The sequence below is a fragment of the Branchiostoma floridae genome, chromosome 10 (assembly GCF_000003815.2).
Source record: "Branchiostoma floridae strain S238N-H82 chromosome 10, Bfl_VNyyK, whole genome shotgun sequence".
Taxonomy (NCBI): Eukaryota; Metazoa; Chordata; class Leptocardii; order Amphioxiformes; family Branchiostomatidae; genus Branchiostoma; species Branchiostoma floridae.
Genome location: NC_049988.1, coordinates 17,026,433 through 17,040,423, shown reverse-complemented (window position 1 = coordinate 17,040,423; position 13,991 = coordinate 17,026,433). Strand labels below are relative to the sequence as shown.

At 41.2% G+C, this 13,991-nt stretch overlaps 3 protein-coding genes across 3 annotated transcripts in view; all 3 read right to left on the bottom strand.

Moving 5' to 3' along the window:
- LOC118424981 overlaps positions 1–41 on the bottom strand; it is a 9,738-nt gene extending 9,697 nt beyond the window's left edge. The window contains exon 1 of the mRNA XM_035833793.1: positions 14–41. Coding sequence (XP_035689686.1) covers positions 14–41 — 28 coding nt within the window. The remainder of the gene's footprint in view (positions 1–13) is intronic.
- LOC118424765 (caspase-2-like) overlaps positions 1–1,455 on the bottom strand; it is a 2,624-nt gene extending 1,169 nt beyond the window's left edge. The window contains exons 1-3 of the mRNA XM_035833500.1: positions 1,286–1,455; positions 947–1,166; positions 14–122 (exon numbers count right to left, since the gene is read on the bottom strand). Of these exons, the coding sequence (XP_035689393.1) occupies positions 91–122; positions 947–1,166; positions 1,286–1,444 (411 nt within the window). The 5' untranslated portion in view covers positions 1,445–1,455 and the 3' untranslated portion in view covers positions 14–90. The remainder of the gene's footprint in view (positions 1–13; positions 123–946; positions 1,167–1,285) is intronic.
- A 2,373-nt stretch (positions 1,456–3,828) lies between these two features.
- Positions 3,829–6,021, bottom strand: LOC118424980. The gene is made up of 3 exons (XM_035833792.1): positions 5,748–6,021; positions 3,970–4,218; positions 3,829–3,851 (listed from the first exon to the last, which is right to left on the bottom strand). The coding sequence occupies exons 1-3, from the start codon at positions 6,019–6,021 to the stop codon at positions 3,829–3,831; spliced, it is 546 nt and encodes a 181-aa protein (XP_035689685.1).
- Between the last annotated feature and the right edge of the window lie 7,970 nt (positions 6,022–13,991).

The following is a 13,991-nucleotide window of genomic DNA, read 5'->3' as shown; positions in this document are numbered from 1 at the left end:
GTGTTTTGCGTACCTAACTGCATTGCATAGAAACAGACCATGTCGAGCCTGGTTGGGAACATCGCCGTCCTTGGGCTGTCATCTTCATCTTCAGGTACAGCTACACCCTTTTCCCACCTTTCCTGCCATAGAAATATTATATCCTTCACGATCACATTATTTATGATTGTGAATGTTTAATACTTCATTTGATAGCTTCAAAGGATGGTTACAATTGTTAACAAGTGACCGTACTTACTCTGTGACCTAATTATGATTTATGTCGGTTGTGATGTTTTCTTTGGGGTATGACACGGTGTTTATATCGCATACAGAGCACATCACATCAGCTTATACCAAAAACTTACTTAAAAGCTAACATACCTATCACTGCCAAATTAAAAACACAGCGAAATCAGCGTCCCAATCGAACGACACCAAATGAAAACAACAACACAGCTTCACAATGGATACTTGAGACGCACACCACTTTAAAAGTGGGTCAATGACAGCTGTGGAGCTAACATAACCCCATATCTGCTTGAAGATAAGTAATTGCCAAAACTCATCGTCTATAGGCCAGCTGTTCCACAATACCAGGGAAATAGGGGTGATTTCTCAAATTATTACATCGATAATGAAAACAGCTACCGCGAAAAAAAAGATCCCAATGATCAAACACGTTCTAACCATAATATGCATATGACTATCAACACGGAACATAGAGATATAGGTGCGAACACTCAAAGTGATTATAAGACTCTGTTGCTGGAGGTTACCCTCCAGTCACAGAGTAACAAATATCCATGGCATGAAACATTGACATACATATAATGAACTTGTTTTGAAACCGATCTTACAACATTAGATATACCTGTGGTATCATCAATAAATCTCAATTTCAGGTAACAATGACGGTGACAAGCCGCACTTCAGCTTGACACATTTCAAACACAAAGCAACCTACCTCCAACAGTAGCTTGTATGAAGAACAGCTTTGGCTTCCCTTTCAGGTGAGGGCAGTTCTCGTTGTCAAACATGGTCAAGATGTCGTCCAAATGCACGAGTTCTCCGTCCGTTCCAAAGATGGTATCTTTTGTTCCATTTGACATCAGCACTACTATGCAACTGTCCATTTTCCCATGCTTCTCTCGCTTAGAAAATGCCCGGATTTCGTCCCTTATCGTCTGGAAAGAATAATGAATTATACATATTACTATACATTTGTTTTTCTATGATCAGTCGGATCCTGATTTGTAAGAGATGCGAATAAGTCAAGTCACAAATAAAGCTGCTCGGCACTCACCTGTGCTGTCATGTTCTGCAATATGTAGGTTTCAAATGACAGGCCCTCGAGCAAAGCTTTCATGTTGTGCAGGTCAACATCACCACCTCGTCGATTGGGTAATTTGTTGAACTCCGTATTATTCAGAATCAAGGCGTATCCCCGTGGAAAACTGCTCATCTTGTACGGACTTTTCTGAACAAGAGGCACACAACACACATTTTTTTCGAGTGAAAAACTATATAGCTATGACTACACCGCAAAATATCTCTTTGCAAGCTTCTGTGTCAATCTAACATGCAGAATTATTTAATTCTTGTCTTAGGTTGGCATTGTTTATGTTTCATGTGTCTGTCAACTTTTCTTTTGTTGTGACCTGTATTTAACCAAGGGGGATATATATATATATATATCTTACATATATGTACAATAAAGGTCTACATTCATTGCTGTTATTATTCTTTGATGTTAGCAAGCAAAACCGAGCAGGGCTGGATTATAATGTCTTCACAAGGATAAGAGGACATCTGTTACAAGGTTACCTCCTTTATCGTTTGCGTCCGAAAGGCATCAGTGCAAGGTTGTACTTTCCATTGTATTTTTCCATCGTCGTCGTCAGAGGAGGACTCACTAGAGTGACGTGGATTCGGCTGTTCTGTGACTATGTTTTTATGCAGAATGCAAACAAGCTGTAAGGACTTGAATTATTTTATTATTGTACATTGTAATTATAGGATCCAATCAGTTTGTTAGTTAACATCAAAACATATTGCTAACACATGATCATCGTACTTTGGAAATAAATACATAGAAATTCAGCATAATACATCTATTAGTCCAAGTTGATGCATGCGATTACAATTGTGCATGTACGAGGGGTGATCAATAAGTTCTCGGCCTAACTCAGAAATAATAAGCAGAACTCAAATTTTGAGGCACAACTTTATAGTATGAAGCCTTTTATCAATATCCTCCAAATTACAAATCATTGGAGTCATTACTTTCCAGGCATTCGTTTTATGCAAATTAGAAGGTAAGTGGCGAGAAAAAAGTGGTGTGAATTGTGATCAGACATCTGTGGGTCGAGTTCCCCATGCCGTAAATTAACAAAAGACATTGTCAAAATGTTTGATAATGATTCTCCTCCTATTTCAAGCAAAAAGAATTGGGTGTCTGACTTCCAGCAGCGCAAGATGACCCGCCACATCAGGTCAGGTCAATTGTCCACGTTTTTGTCCTTCTCCCTTAGGCCATAGCAAGTAAATCTTATGGATGACATCCTCTGCAGGCTGCAAAAATAGTGCGATAGGGCGAAAAAAAAACAAGATGGGTAAAAAAAAAACAAGATGGCTAAATTTTCAAAATAGACACCATAAATGTTGTAAGAAGAGTTAAAGTGATAAAGCATGGTAGTACTGACGACAAATCATTCATTCCTGTATTCAAGAAGTGAACTAGTGTAGTAAAAGTGACACTAGTGTGGTAGACTGGTATCACCAAGTTGGCAACTTCACTTATACCCCCCTCACATTAGGCGAAAATCGATCGGACGACGATTCTGCGAGCTCTAAATTGCGAGGAGGTATGACCCTGATGCCGACGAAGAAACTCTGCCATTTGTTAGTTGGCATCAGAGTCATGCCTCCTCGTAATTGAGCTCGCAGAATCGTCATCCGATCGGTTTTCGCCTAATGTCAGGGGGGTATTATGACTTCCATAGTGGTGCCACTTTTCCAACTATCCAGCTGGTTTCACTTCTATAACTACAATCATGGCTACCTCGCTAATGTTACTTCTACAAGTACAATCATTAGGCTTCAACACAACATACTTTCCCATTTTGGTACTTTCTTGTCATGTTGACCATCTCTGAAGAAGAAAAAAAATCTTGTTTTTTTTCTGAAATCAGGCAAAAAGTAATGAGCGCGCGGATGTCATCCATAAAATCTACTTGCTGTGGCCTTACCTAACATTACTGGGTGTCGCCTGCAAAGTAATGATCACAATAATTTGAATTTTGGTACAGATTTATATAAGACGTTATACTTGACATCTATGCTTCGAAATCTGAGCTGTGCTTATTATTTCTCCGCAAAACCGAGGACTTATTGATAATCCCACGTACTTGTATAAAATCTTATATAAATGTGTACCAAAATTCAAATTATTGTGATCATTACGTTGCAGGCGACACCCAGTAACGTTAGGTAAGGGATAACGAAAAAAAAGTGGACAATTGATCTGAAACCTGAGGTGTGCGGGTCAAATTGTCTGATCACACTTCACCCTTCTTTTTCTCGCCACTTACCTTCTAATTTGCATAAAACGAATGCCTGGAAAGTAATGACTCCAATGATTTGTGATTTGGAGGATATTGATAAAAGACTTCATACTATAAAGTTGTGCCTCAAAATTTGAGTTGTGCTTATTATTTCTGGGTTAGGCCGAGAACATATTGATCACCCCTCGTATATAACATCTTGATTGTGAATATAGGACAGTGCATAAGGAATTGCACCAAATTCTGTACCAGCATATAATTTCTTCCTATGCTACACAGACCTTCACAAATCTCCTAGACTTGCTGCTGAGGAACAGAAGTTTACGTCAAGTGACTTACATAGCTGTTACATTTATTGTTCGGCACGTGCTGTCACAAAATAGTCACAACAGGCTCATTGCAATCGAACAAAGGTCATATATACCTTCCAAATACTCGGCTGTGAGCCTTTCTCCTATGCTGATGAGAGCCTTCTTCAGAGTGTGAAGAGATCCAGCTTTTCCTTCTCTATTTCTCCACCGTACCAGCATCTCCCTACATCTTCTTTTGTTGTTACGTTCCGAGGCCTCTATTCTTCTTATCTCGTTTCTCCCGAACTTCAGCTCCCGTGCCAAGTCGTCCCACTTGAAGCTGACCTCGCAAGTGACTTTGTGGAAATACCTCGACACGTCAACTGGGACAACAACAAAGCGCAATGGAGAGCCACTAATCGAATTTTTGAAGAAAAAAAAAAAGACGGATCAATTGGTAACAAAGGGTTGATGAAGCAACTTATGAGATGATTGATTTTTAGTATGCACTGAACATATTCAAACAATGTTCCTCGTGTCTAATGTACACATCGGCATATCTATCATGTATAGGAAATTAAAAATGGCACCTTCGTTTGTGCTAGGAACCCGGAACACTTCACATTATCTCCTGATTTGCAGAAAAAAAAGACTTTGCTTATTGCTGTCATAGTTGGTGGGCATCTAACTATATGCCTTGATCTATCTAACCGTTTGCCGTCCAAAAAGGTTTTACTATTAAATGTTTTCGTCTATCATATCTTAGACTGCCATAGGCTTGAGCCGTGGTTACAGTATGTAGTTTTGCCACCACGTTAAGTTCTTAAAACAATTTTATCGATTTTGATATCAATTTCTAAAATATTGACGTAACGTTATAGCAAATTAAACGTTAAAAAACAATGTTAGATATCTAACTCCCACAGGAGTTTGACTGGAAAGTGGAAACCCGATAAGCAACAAAAGTAAACAATCAATTTTTCAGTTTAACTTTCTTATCACTCAATATGTCCGACTTTCATCTCTTGGTCTTTTTGCCCAGACCCCGGGTTTGGTTAGTTCTGCAATATCGAAAAAAAAAGCATAATTGGATAAAGATCAGCAGACAGTAAATAGACATTTACAAGTGGTTAATATGTAACGAACAGGGCATGGGGCATCTACGTTCGCCTGCTTCTGGTAAGTCCATTGCTTAAACCATTAGCAGAAACAGGATACCAACACTATCAGTTACCCATGTTACCAAAATTGCCCAAGGGCAACCATGTTGTTTATTTACGACACAACTACTGCTTCCGCGTCTGACACGAATAGATGAATACTTGAAAGAGAATAACTGGCATTTTGAACACAAGATTTAAAGCAATTGTATCAGTTTACATATGTATCTTCGTACACGGGATACAGACGATCGAACACCTATGCATGTAACAGTATCCGTTGCCCAATGAAATGTAGTAGTGCCACTATGCACTTTGACCTCAGAAATTTAATCCAATGCTTTCGTGAAACACAAAGTATATTCTTACCCACAACACGAGGCCAATTTATGACATACGATCAATTCATAACACATACCATACCATAATTCTCGCTATGCTTATGGATCTCGAGAGCTTCTCTTATGATAAAATAACAGGTATCATCCTAAATCATAAACAGGTATCATCCTAAAACATAATTCATAATCATGTCTCGAATAAGATACGTAATGGTGTTAACGTTTTCTTTGAACAGTAAAATGACAATGTTTATCCCTTATGCGCCCTTAGACATTTCCTATACAAAAGAGTCTATACTCGATACTTGAACTGACCATTTCAAGTTATTTCCTTATGGAGCACAGTGGCTGTAGAGCAATGTTTTCTGGCCAATATTCACATGTTCTTATGTTCACAGAATGATAACATACCTTTGCTTTCATTTTCTGAGATCTTATCCGCCTGCTCAGCGTAGTCATGCCTTCCAACTTTTCTCAAGATGTCTGACAGAAATGAAAGATTTCCTGGTTCCAACTTCCCTTCTTTTTCAAGTAGGTTGAAGATCTGGTGAGCGTCGGCTTTCTGGACGAATCCCGCTGGTAAGATCTCTGCACCGCCGACATAGTTCCGGAGATTTGTAAGTTCTCGATCTACCAGGTTTCGAGAAATCTTCAGGTACAGATCCTGGCGAGGATTGTCCGCCATTTGGAGAATTTTACGACTCACACGTCTGCCGAAACTAGCTGAAATCCCCAGCCATACTACAGGAGGGCCAGTCTATTCGGCGTCCCAAATTTAAACAAATGTTTTACTTCTGTTGTCTCAATTCTTTTCCACTTAGGAGCTACTCTCGTTATTGCAAAGAAAATAGTAACACTACAATAAGATATACGATTTTGTGCCCAGATGCACAAGAGCCGTACAGAAATATGAGTGCAATATAAGACGTCCCCCCATAGAATATCTTGGTACGGTCCTATTGTTTCTTAAGGTTACGTCATACGTGTAGACCAAGGGAGGGGTTCAAGGTGGAAGGTGGCAGACTGTACCCTTACACCTGGCTCGTGTGTGGTAGCCTACTAATCTACATGTATAGGAATATAATACTATGACCAAATTCTGTACATATACATGTACGAGGTTGTATGTGTGAGGGTGTCTATTGTCTCCCATCACCACTAAAGTAAAGAGTACTCACCGTAGAACTGAATTCGAACGTACAAAGTTAGGGAGACGATGGTTAAGTCTGGATTTTTACGTACAGTTGCTTGCATTGTAAACAATACCATTTTTTAACCAAGCTAGGCTTTTGTGAATGGTCGTCTCGCATGTCCGCTCGCAACAAACAGGACTGGTGTCAAGTTAAAATAGCCTTTCAATGCAGAACGGCGGAACAATGTGGTAAGTGTACTCTCCAAATGGAAGCTGGTGGAAGGGATTGTGACTCTTTTATCGTATGCCCTACCGATTGTAAAACTACTTTCGTTACCAGTCCCTAGATTGTTGAGAAAAGGGGCACGGGGACGGACTTTGAATACATTTGTCAAAAAGTTGCCCTTTTCCGTCAGACATAGAGAAAGGCATTAGCGGTTGCTAGAGATTCCAGACGACAGAAAACAGGGTATATGATAAGGTCTCAATCTTCACCACCAACGTCTGATTGGACAATAGGTAAGAAAGCATCAGTAAAAAAGACAGTGCATCTAAAGACGTCATAAAGGTGATATATCTAAACTTTGTCAGACTTTTTCGCCCCCGACACGATAAGTAAAGGACTCAGATTCAAAGACGAAAACATACTTTACACTCGTTCTCATCGAAATGTCGAAAATGGCCTTTTTTGGTCGAAAAATAAATCGGCTTTATTTTCACTGAAAGCTACTTGGTTGTTTGGGAAGATTCCTCTATTAACCATAGCCAAAAAATGGCAACTTATTATTTTCGGTCCCATTGGTAATGCATTACAGGGCATGTAACAAACGTTACCGGTAACGTTTGTTACAACAGTAGACTTTACCCTGTTTTCTTCGAAAGGACTTACCTTATTGACTACATCATTTAAGTATAAGTGGATGTCCCTAGGGACATTTGATAAGTGGGTAGCTTTTTTACACCAGGTCCAATAGAAAGCTTAGACAGTATCGAACAATGGTAACGTTTGTTACAGTCATTTCTGTACAGCATTTTGTTAAGCAAGGTGGGATACAAATGACAGTCAACAACCCTTTCTTGTTTCTTTAGAAAACCAGAAAAACTGTACAGCGTCACAAAAACGGCAATTTCTAGTCTTATACGTGCATGATATAACCGTGGCAACCATCGAACTGGTGGTGGTAACGTTTGTTACAGAATCTGGCGACAGGCATAAACCTCCTCACACAGCCTCCAAGATCAGCGACAGGAGCGATCTGACGTGATCGTGCAGAGGGCCTGGGTAGCTGGTTTCACCTACCGAACAATCATTTTGGGAAGTGAATTGTTACATTTTTGGCTACTATTTGAATTCTTCGTTTCTTCTCAGGCGACAGCCATTTTTTAGGGTGTGAAATCCCACCCGTGGCTATAATAATCTTCAAACCCATCAAACTATACGAATGTTGTGGTGCATCTTTTGTAAAACATTGCTGGGGTTGTGGAAAAATGAAGGAACCAGTGATGTTGTCTATAATTTGCTCCATATCAAGGCGTAAAGTCAGGCCACAGTATTTCGACATTTAAATGAGAACGAGCCTTTATTCTATGATAACTGCGTAAAATTGGATTAGGGAGGGATTCTCTCTCATTCTTATTTTTTTCAGATCTCGGCCAAAGTGATCCTAGAGGTATACAGTTTACCAATGTAAAACTGAAATGCTTCAGGCTCTGGTACTTTAAACATCATGTTGTAGGTAATCAGGTATTCGTACAGTGTATAAATGCAAGTGTATTAACAAAACTAAACAAAGAATGTTTACTACAAATTCTTACTTCAACTGTTCATAACATAAAACTGCCAACAGAGTGCGAAGTTTAGGAAGTCTGCTTCAAATTTCGTCACCAAAATATACGATGGATAATGTTATGCCTTTTGCCAGAGGCAGACCAAAAAGGGTGGGGTCAGCAGTTTTTTGCTGGGGTCGGTCGGGACACGACATTTTCTTCTGCCAATTTCTTGTGTAATTTTAATCTAAATATTTGTGCATTCTGTGCTATATATTACCCAACCTGTTTAAAAATAGCCAACGCTAGTATTCGATCGAGTAATCTCTTTTTACAATATTTATCACTATCCATTGTCACATGTATATTCCCTATGTTTCTACTATGTATTTTACTTACAATTAGCCTCCGGGCATCAAATTGCAAATACATTTCATCAATATATTTAGGTATTGATTTTAAACACACCCAAAAACTTTTTTTCGCATCGCGTCTGTGGTAAGTTTGGAATGTAACGCTTTCTATATATTTGCCAAAGTTTTTATTCAGTTATTTGGTTTTTGAACTTATTCAGTTACAAAGTGTCCGGAAATTTTTACTCCAATGTTACATAGAACTGAAAATTAATATTATACATAAAAGAAGATCCCCAAATCGTCTTTACGTAAGCATGACTGAACACCCCCCTCCCCAAATTTACTTGATAGCTATTTGGCAACAAAAAATGACAGCAAGAATTATTGTCTGTAAAAGCTTATTGTCTAACATTGTAATAACCCCAGAAGTTCATGCATCCGTTCGTGTTACAAAAAAGGACCACGTGCACGTGAATTGACAAAAATTGCAGCCATGAAAATATTGAACAAACCAAGATACTCAGATCACAAATCCAAACGAAGGAATGGGGCCACCATCAACAATTTAGGTTTCCCACGGACAACGGTATGCAATGTTCTCTGCAGTACTCCACATGGTCATCTGTCAGGTTCTCTACTGAACCATACATATTAAAGGTATATAGATCAGCAACAAGTTTATAGCGCATACAGTGCGTACTTAGCTATGTCATTGTATAAAATTCTGTCCATTGAAATGTGTACCTTATTTTCAGTCATGTATACACTTGTGGTTGTTATCATTTTGGGAAAAAAACATAGCACAGTATAGACCTACTCAAATCTATGTACTAACAGATTACATGTGATACTTATAACGTCGTCATTGGATTTGTTCTTTTAAATTCAAAGCTGCCTAGGAAAAAAGCATCATTCAACTATCCACAACACACGTGTCAAAAAGAGGCACACATGAAGAGTCATTATATTATTGCCAACTTTGTTCCTTACTCAAAAAAATTATCATAGCAGAAAAACTGGCAAATCAACAGAAATTGATCGTACCGAACGGTTACTAGAGTCTTGTCTATCTTAGCCGCTCTCTTTTTCAGTTCGACCCCGCCAGCCTGCCGAAATAGTTGATTTTCATGGCTTTGGATGGCTTTATATCAGGTCAATTATACTCTGACACTGATACAAAGTCATTAGAATCTTCAAATGACTTCGATACATCTGAAATAAAAATGTAATAACAATTACTATTTGAATTGAATTCAATGCTCTTATATACACATAAATACCTAAATACACATGCAAATAATGTCTGAAAATGTATCATCCTTTCTTTTTGTTTGTTTATGCTAACAATGTTAATAGCTGGAACACATCCATAGTATTGCAAAAAGTAACAATACCTTTAAGTGAATCATTACTGGCCCTCATCAGTCGGTGATGCACAGTCAGTGTCGTCTGCGCTGTCAGGACCTGAAAAACATCATAGGTTATATGTCATAACCGTGACAATAATGATAACTTTATCGGAAGACCTTGCCAGACAGCTAACTGCAAACAAAGGAATATACAAGGCTGATATATGCATAACTTGCTACTGTTAAGCATACATGATCATGAGATTGTTGTTTTCCTTATCTAAAGTTTTATGACTTGCATTACCTAGCATCCCTCGCAGGCGTCTAGTAGCCGCGGAACTCCCTCTTCCGACAATAGAGAGCCTTGGCCCATGTTAAAATTGGGAATCAGCCCCCCCCCCTCCCCCAATCAAAAACCAACGCTACTAGACGTCTACGAAGGAGGCTATGTATTACCATACTTTGATCGCTACACATGACTGTATGAAGACAGTATGTACTCATGAAGTATGGCTGTATGCCTCCATCAAATTGGTACATCAACATTTAAAGTATGATACATTAGATATAAACTAGTGCAACACTACTGGAGATCCAAACAATCACAAGGACATAGAAAACATGTATTACTTACAGCCGTCCACACCGCATGACTGAAGAAATTGCTCGTGGGATTTCTCCCAGTACTTTGACTCCCAGAGTTTGTCCTTCAACCTCTGGGCAGCGTCGTGTTCCCTCTTCCCATTCTCCAGGATCTTGATGATCTTCTTACCCAGCCTCTTCGCGTCTTCATCGTCGTTTCCCTCCATCTCGACTATGTTGCGGTCGAACTCGGGGTCGAGGTCCTTCTTGATGAACTCAGCCAGCCCGGACCTGTCGGAGATGATGACGGGAACACCGGCAGCGATAGCCTCCAGACCGACAAGTCCGAACGGCTCGGCTCGGGACACCATGAGGACCACGTGTGCCTGCTGGATGTCACGGCACAGATCCTCTTGCGTGCCGTACTCCAGGGGTGTGAAGTGGAAGGAGCCTGATTTCATGTTAGCCTCGATGATCTCCTTGCTTCGTTGGAAGGCATCCTTCCGTATCCCTTTGACTCGCCACTTTGCTCTTGGGAACCGCTGGATGACGTCTGGCATGGCGCTGGCAACAAGGTCGTAGCCTTTCAGCTTCTCTGCGCCCTTGACCCTGCCGATGGACAGCACAACTTTCGTCTCCGTTTCCACGTACGTCCTCTTGGTGTTGAAGAAGATGTCGGACGGTTTCGGCAGGAACATGTAGTGCGGTTTTGACTCTCTCATCTCGTTCTGGTAGTAGTCATAGATGACAGGCCCCACCGAGAATATCGCATCAGCATGTTCCATGTCATCTTGGATGGCCTTACGCTTGTCTCCGATCCCCATCGCCCGTTCGTCACTCTTGTAGTGCTCTGTATCTTCTGGTATCACGTGGCCAAAGAGAAAGAACTTCGCGTGTTGGAGGCGTTGTTCCTTGAGCGCTCTCGCGGCCTTGCTGGTGATGTCTACATGACTGATGACGTAACCGATGTCTTCAGGAAGACTTGGATAACGACTTTGATGGTCATACGTGAGCCAGCTTAGAGAGGGTTTCCTTTCATCACCGTCGTGGATTTTGGGGAAAAGCAGTTGAACGCCATCTTTGAGCGCGTCAGCCATGTCACCAGCCTTGTTGTCAGGGTACAGCACCGTGTTGTACACCTTTACTTTTCTACTCCTTAACACGCGCGCCACCTCGCGGTTCATAGTCGACACGCCACCCTTCGCCGTACCGTACTCGTCGTTGACCAAGAGGACAGCATGCTTACCTACCAATTTCAAACATACCGTGTTTAGATTGCTTCATAATTTCAAAAGCAGAATATCTCTGATTTCATAAAGCTTCAAGAGAGAAACAACTGCGGTTTTGTCCAGGCTAACGACAAAAGCTGGAAGTTCTGCAACTACGGGACACAAACTGTATATCAGTACAACTTACCATCATCCAGACTTGCATAGTGGTTCTCCGAATAATGCCCCAGTAGCAGAGGAGGTTCTTTCCTGCCCACAGTCCCGGTACTTGGTGTCAGGATGGTGACGTAGTTCTCCGCCTCTACACTGGATACGATGCTGACGTCATGACCAAACATGTCTGCCATGGCCTGCAGGACAATGTGGTCTCCCCACGTCCCATCACGTGACATGGTACTCAGGTATCTTCTCCAGTTTTGATCTGGGACGAAGTCACTGAGATGGTCGCCGTCAACCTGGAAATACAGTTTTGAACATCACCAAAGTCATCAAATAGCATTTCATTTGTAGATTGTGTAGCCTGGGAACAAGCCACGTTAGTTTGTGCTCCACTCTTGTGTACGTATTTGCTGAGATATAATTTAGAGACTGATGTTTCACGATCATTGCTTACATTATGCGGATTCTGCCTCAGGTGGTCAACTACTTGCTGGCGCAGTTGCACATGGTTGGTGTCCAACTCCTTTGTACGGAAGAGTTGATCGGCTACGGCGTGAAACATGCAGTTTCCGTCCTTCGGCACCTTATCCCGGAAGGTCAGCCCTGACTCTGCCACGTGCCTGGCCAGTCTGGTGTAGTTGTCTGGACGGGAGTCGTCGTCTACTCTCACCTCTGTTAGCAGGTGCTTCAACTTCTGAAAAGTTTCTGTAGTAACAAAATATCTTACATTTTTCCATCCAGGCATATTTCTACAGTACTAAGACTAATAAAATAATGCAATGCAATATCTGTTCTAAGTTTCCTCTCACATGTTCTTGTTCATGATCAAAGTTATTTGACCCACGCCCGTAGCAAGCCAATGTATATAATGTTACATTCTAGTCATTGCTGAACCATTTGCTTAACTGACGGTCAATGATCAAGATTGTGATAAGCAAAATCCCAACTAGTGTATTTTGATGCACCTACCTGATGGAGGACTCCTCTGCTGAGTCGATGATCTTTTGTCTGTCCTTTCATCACATCTAAGAAAACAAGCACATTTACTGTCTTCACAATACAATACCAGGTTTCTCTTAACGAAATATTAATGATCTCTATGACGCAACTGGCATAAGTATTTGTTGCAAATAAGCTCTGATATCATTAATCAAAATAAGATGAAAAGATAAGGATGTACTCACGGGTCATGAAACCAGTCGGCGAGACCAACATCGTGGACTGATGTAGTTGCAGGTTGGTAGAACTTACAAACCACATTGCCATTCTTGAAGCTGTCAGCAGCTGTGGCCTCTGCAATAGGGAGGAAACGGTCGACATCTCCTTTAGCTTTGTGGTCAGCACAGCAGCATCTGAGGCACCACTCGTACCCGATACCTGGAGCCCACTTCTCGATGATCTCCTTCAGATCTTCATCCAGACCTGCCCTCACACCGGGTCCATGGCTGAAGCGACTTGCCTCATCCTGGACTGAGGACACCAACTCAATCTTCAGATAGAATGTCTCTTTAGTGATGAGGAAGGTTTGCCTTGGGTTACCTGTCAGGAACTTTGCACATGACGCGAATGCCTGTGGTTTGATGTTGAAGTACCGGCGCATGCTGCTGACCACCAGCCGGTGGTACAGTCCAACTGGACAGAATTTGCCGTCAAACTTGATGAAGATCGGCTTGCTGCATGTTGTGTCGCTTGGGTAGAGCCTCTTGACATCAGCCACTGTTGTGAGCAAAGCTGGAACAAAGTATGTCGCCTGTTCATCACGATCATACTTTGTACCGGTTTCCTCATCGACGCGCCCATGGCACCGAAGAACCAGATCAAACTTCTCCATCATGTCCAACAGCTCTTGCTTGTGGTCGATCAGATCTTTCCTGTTTCCCCACACTTGTTCAATCAAACGATCTCTTAACTCTCCGGTTTCTCTCAGCCAGTCCCAGTCGTCTCTATCTCCGGGACCCTGATCCTGGTACTGCGGGATTGTGATGATGGTTTTGCAGACATCCACAAACCACTGTGGTTCCAGGATCACAAAGTTGCGGAGGTTCTCAATCTCCGGGAAGTAGATGATGTCTCCACAGAGG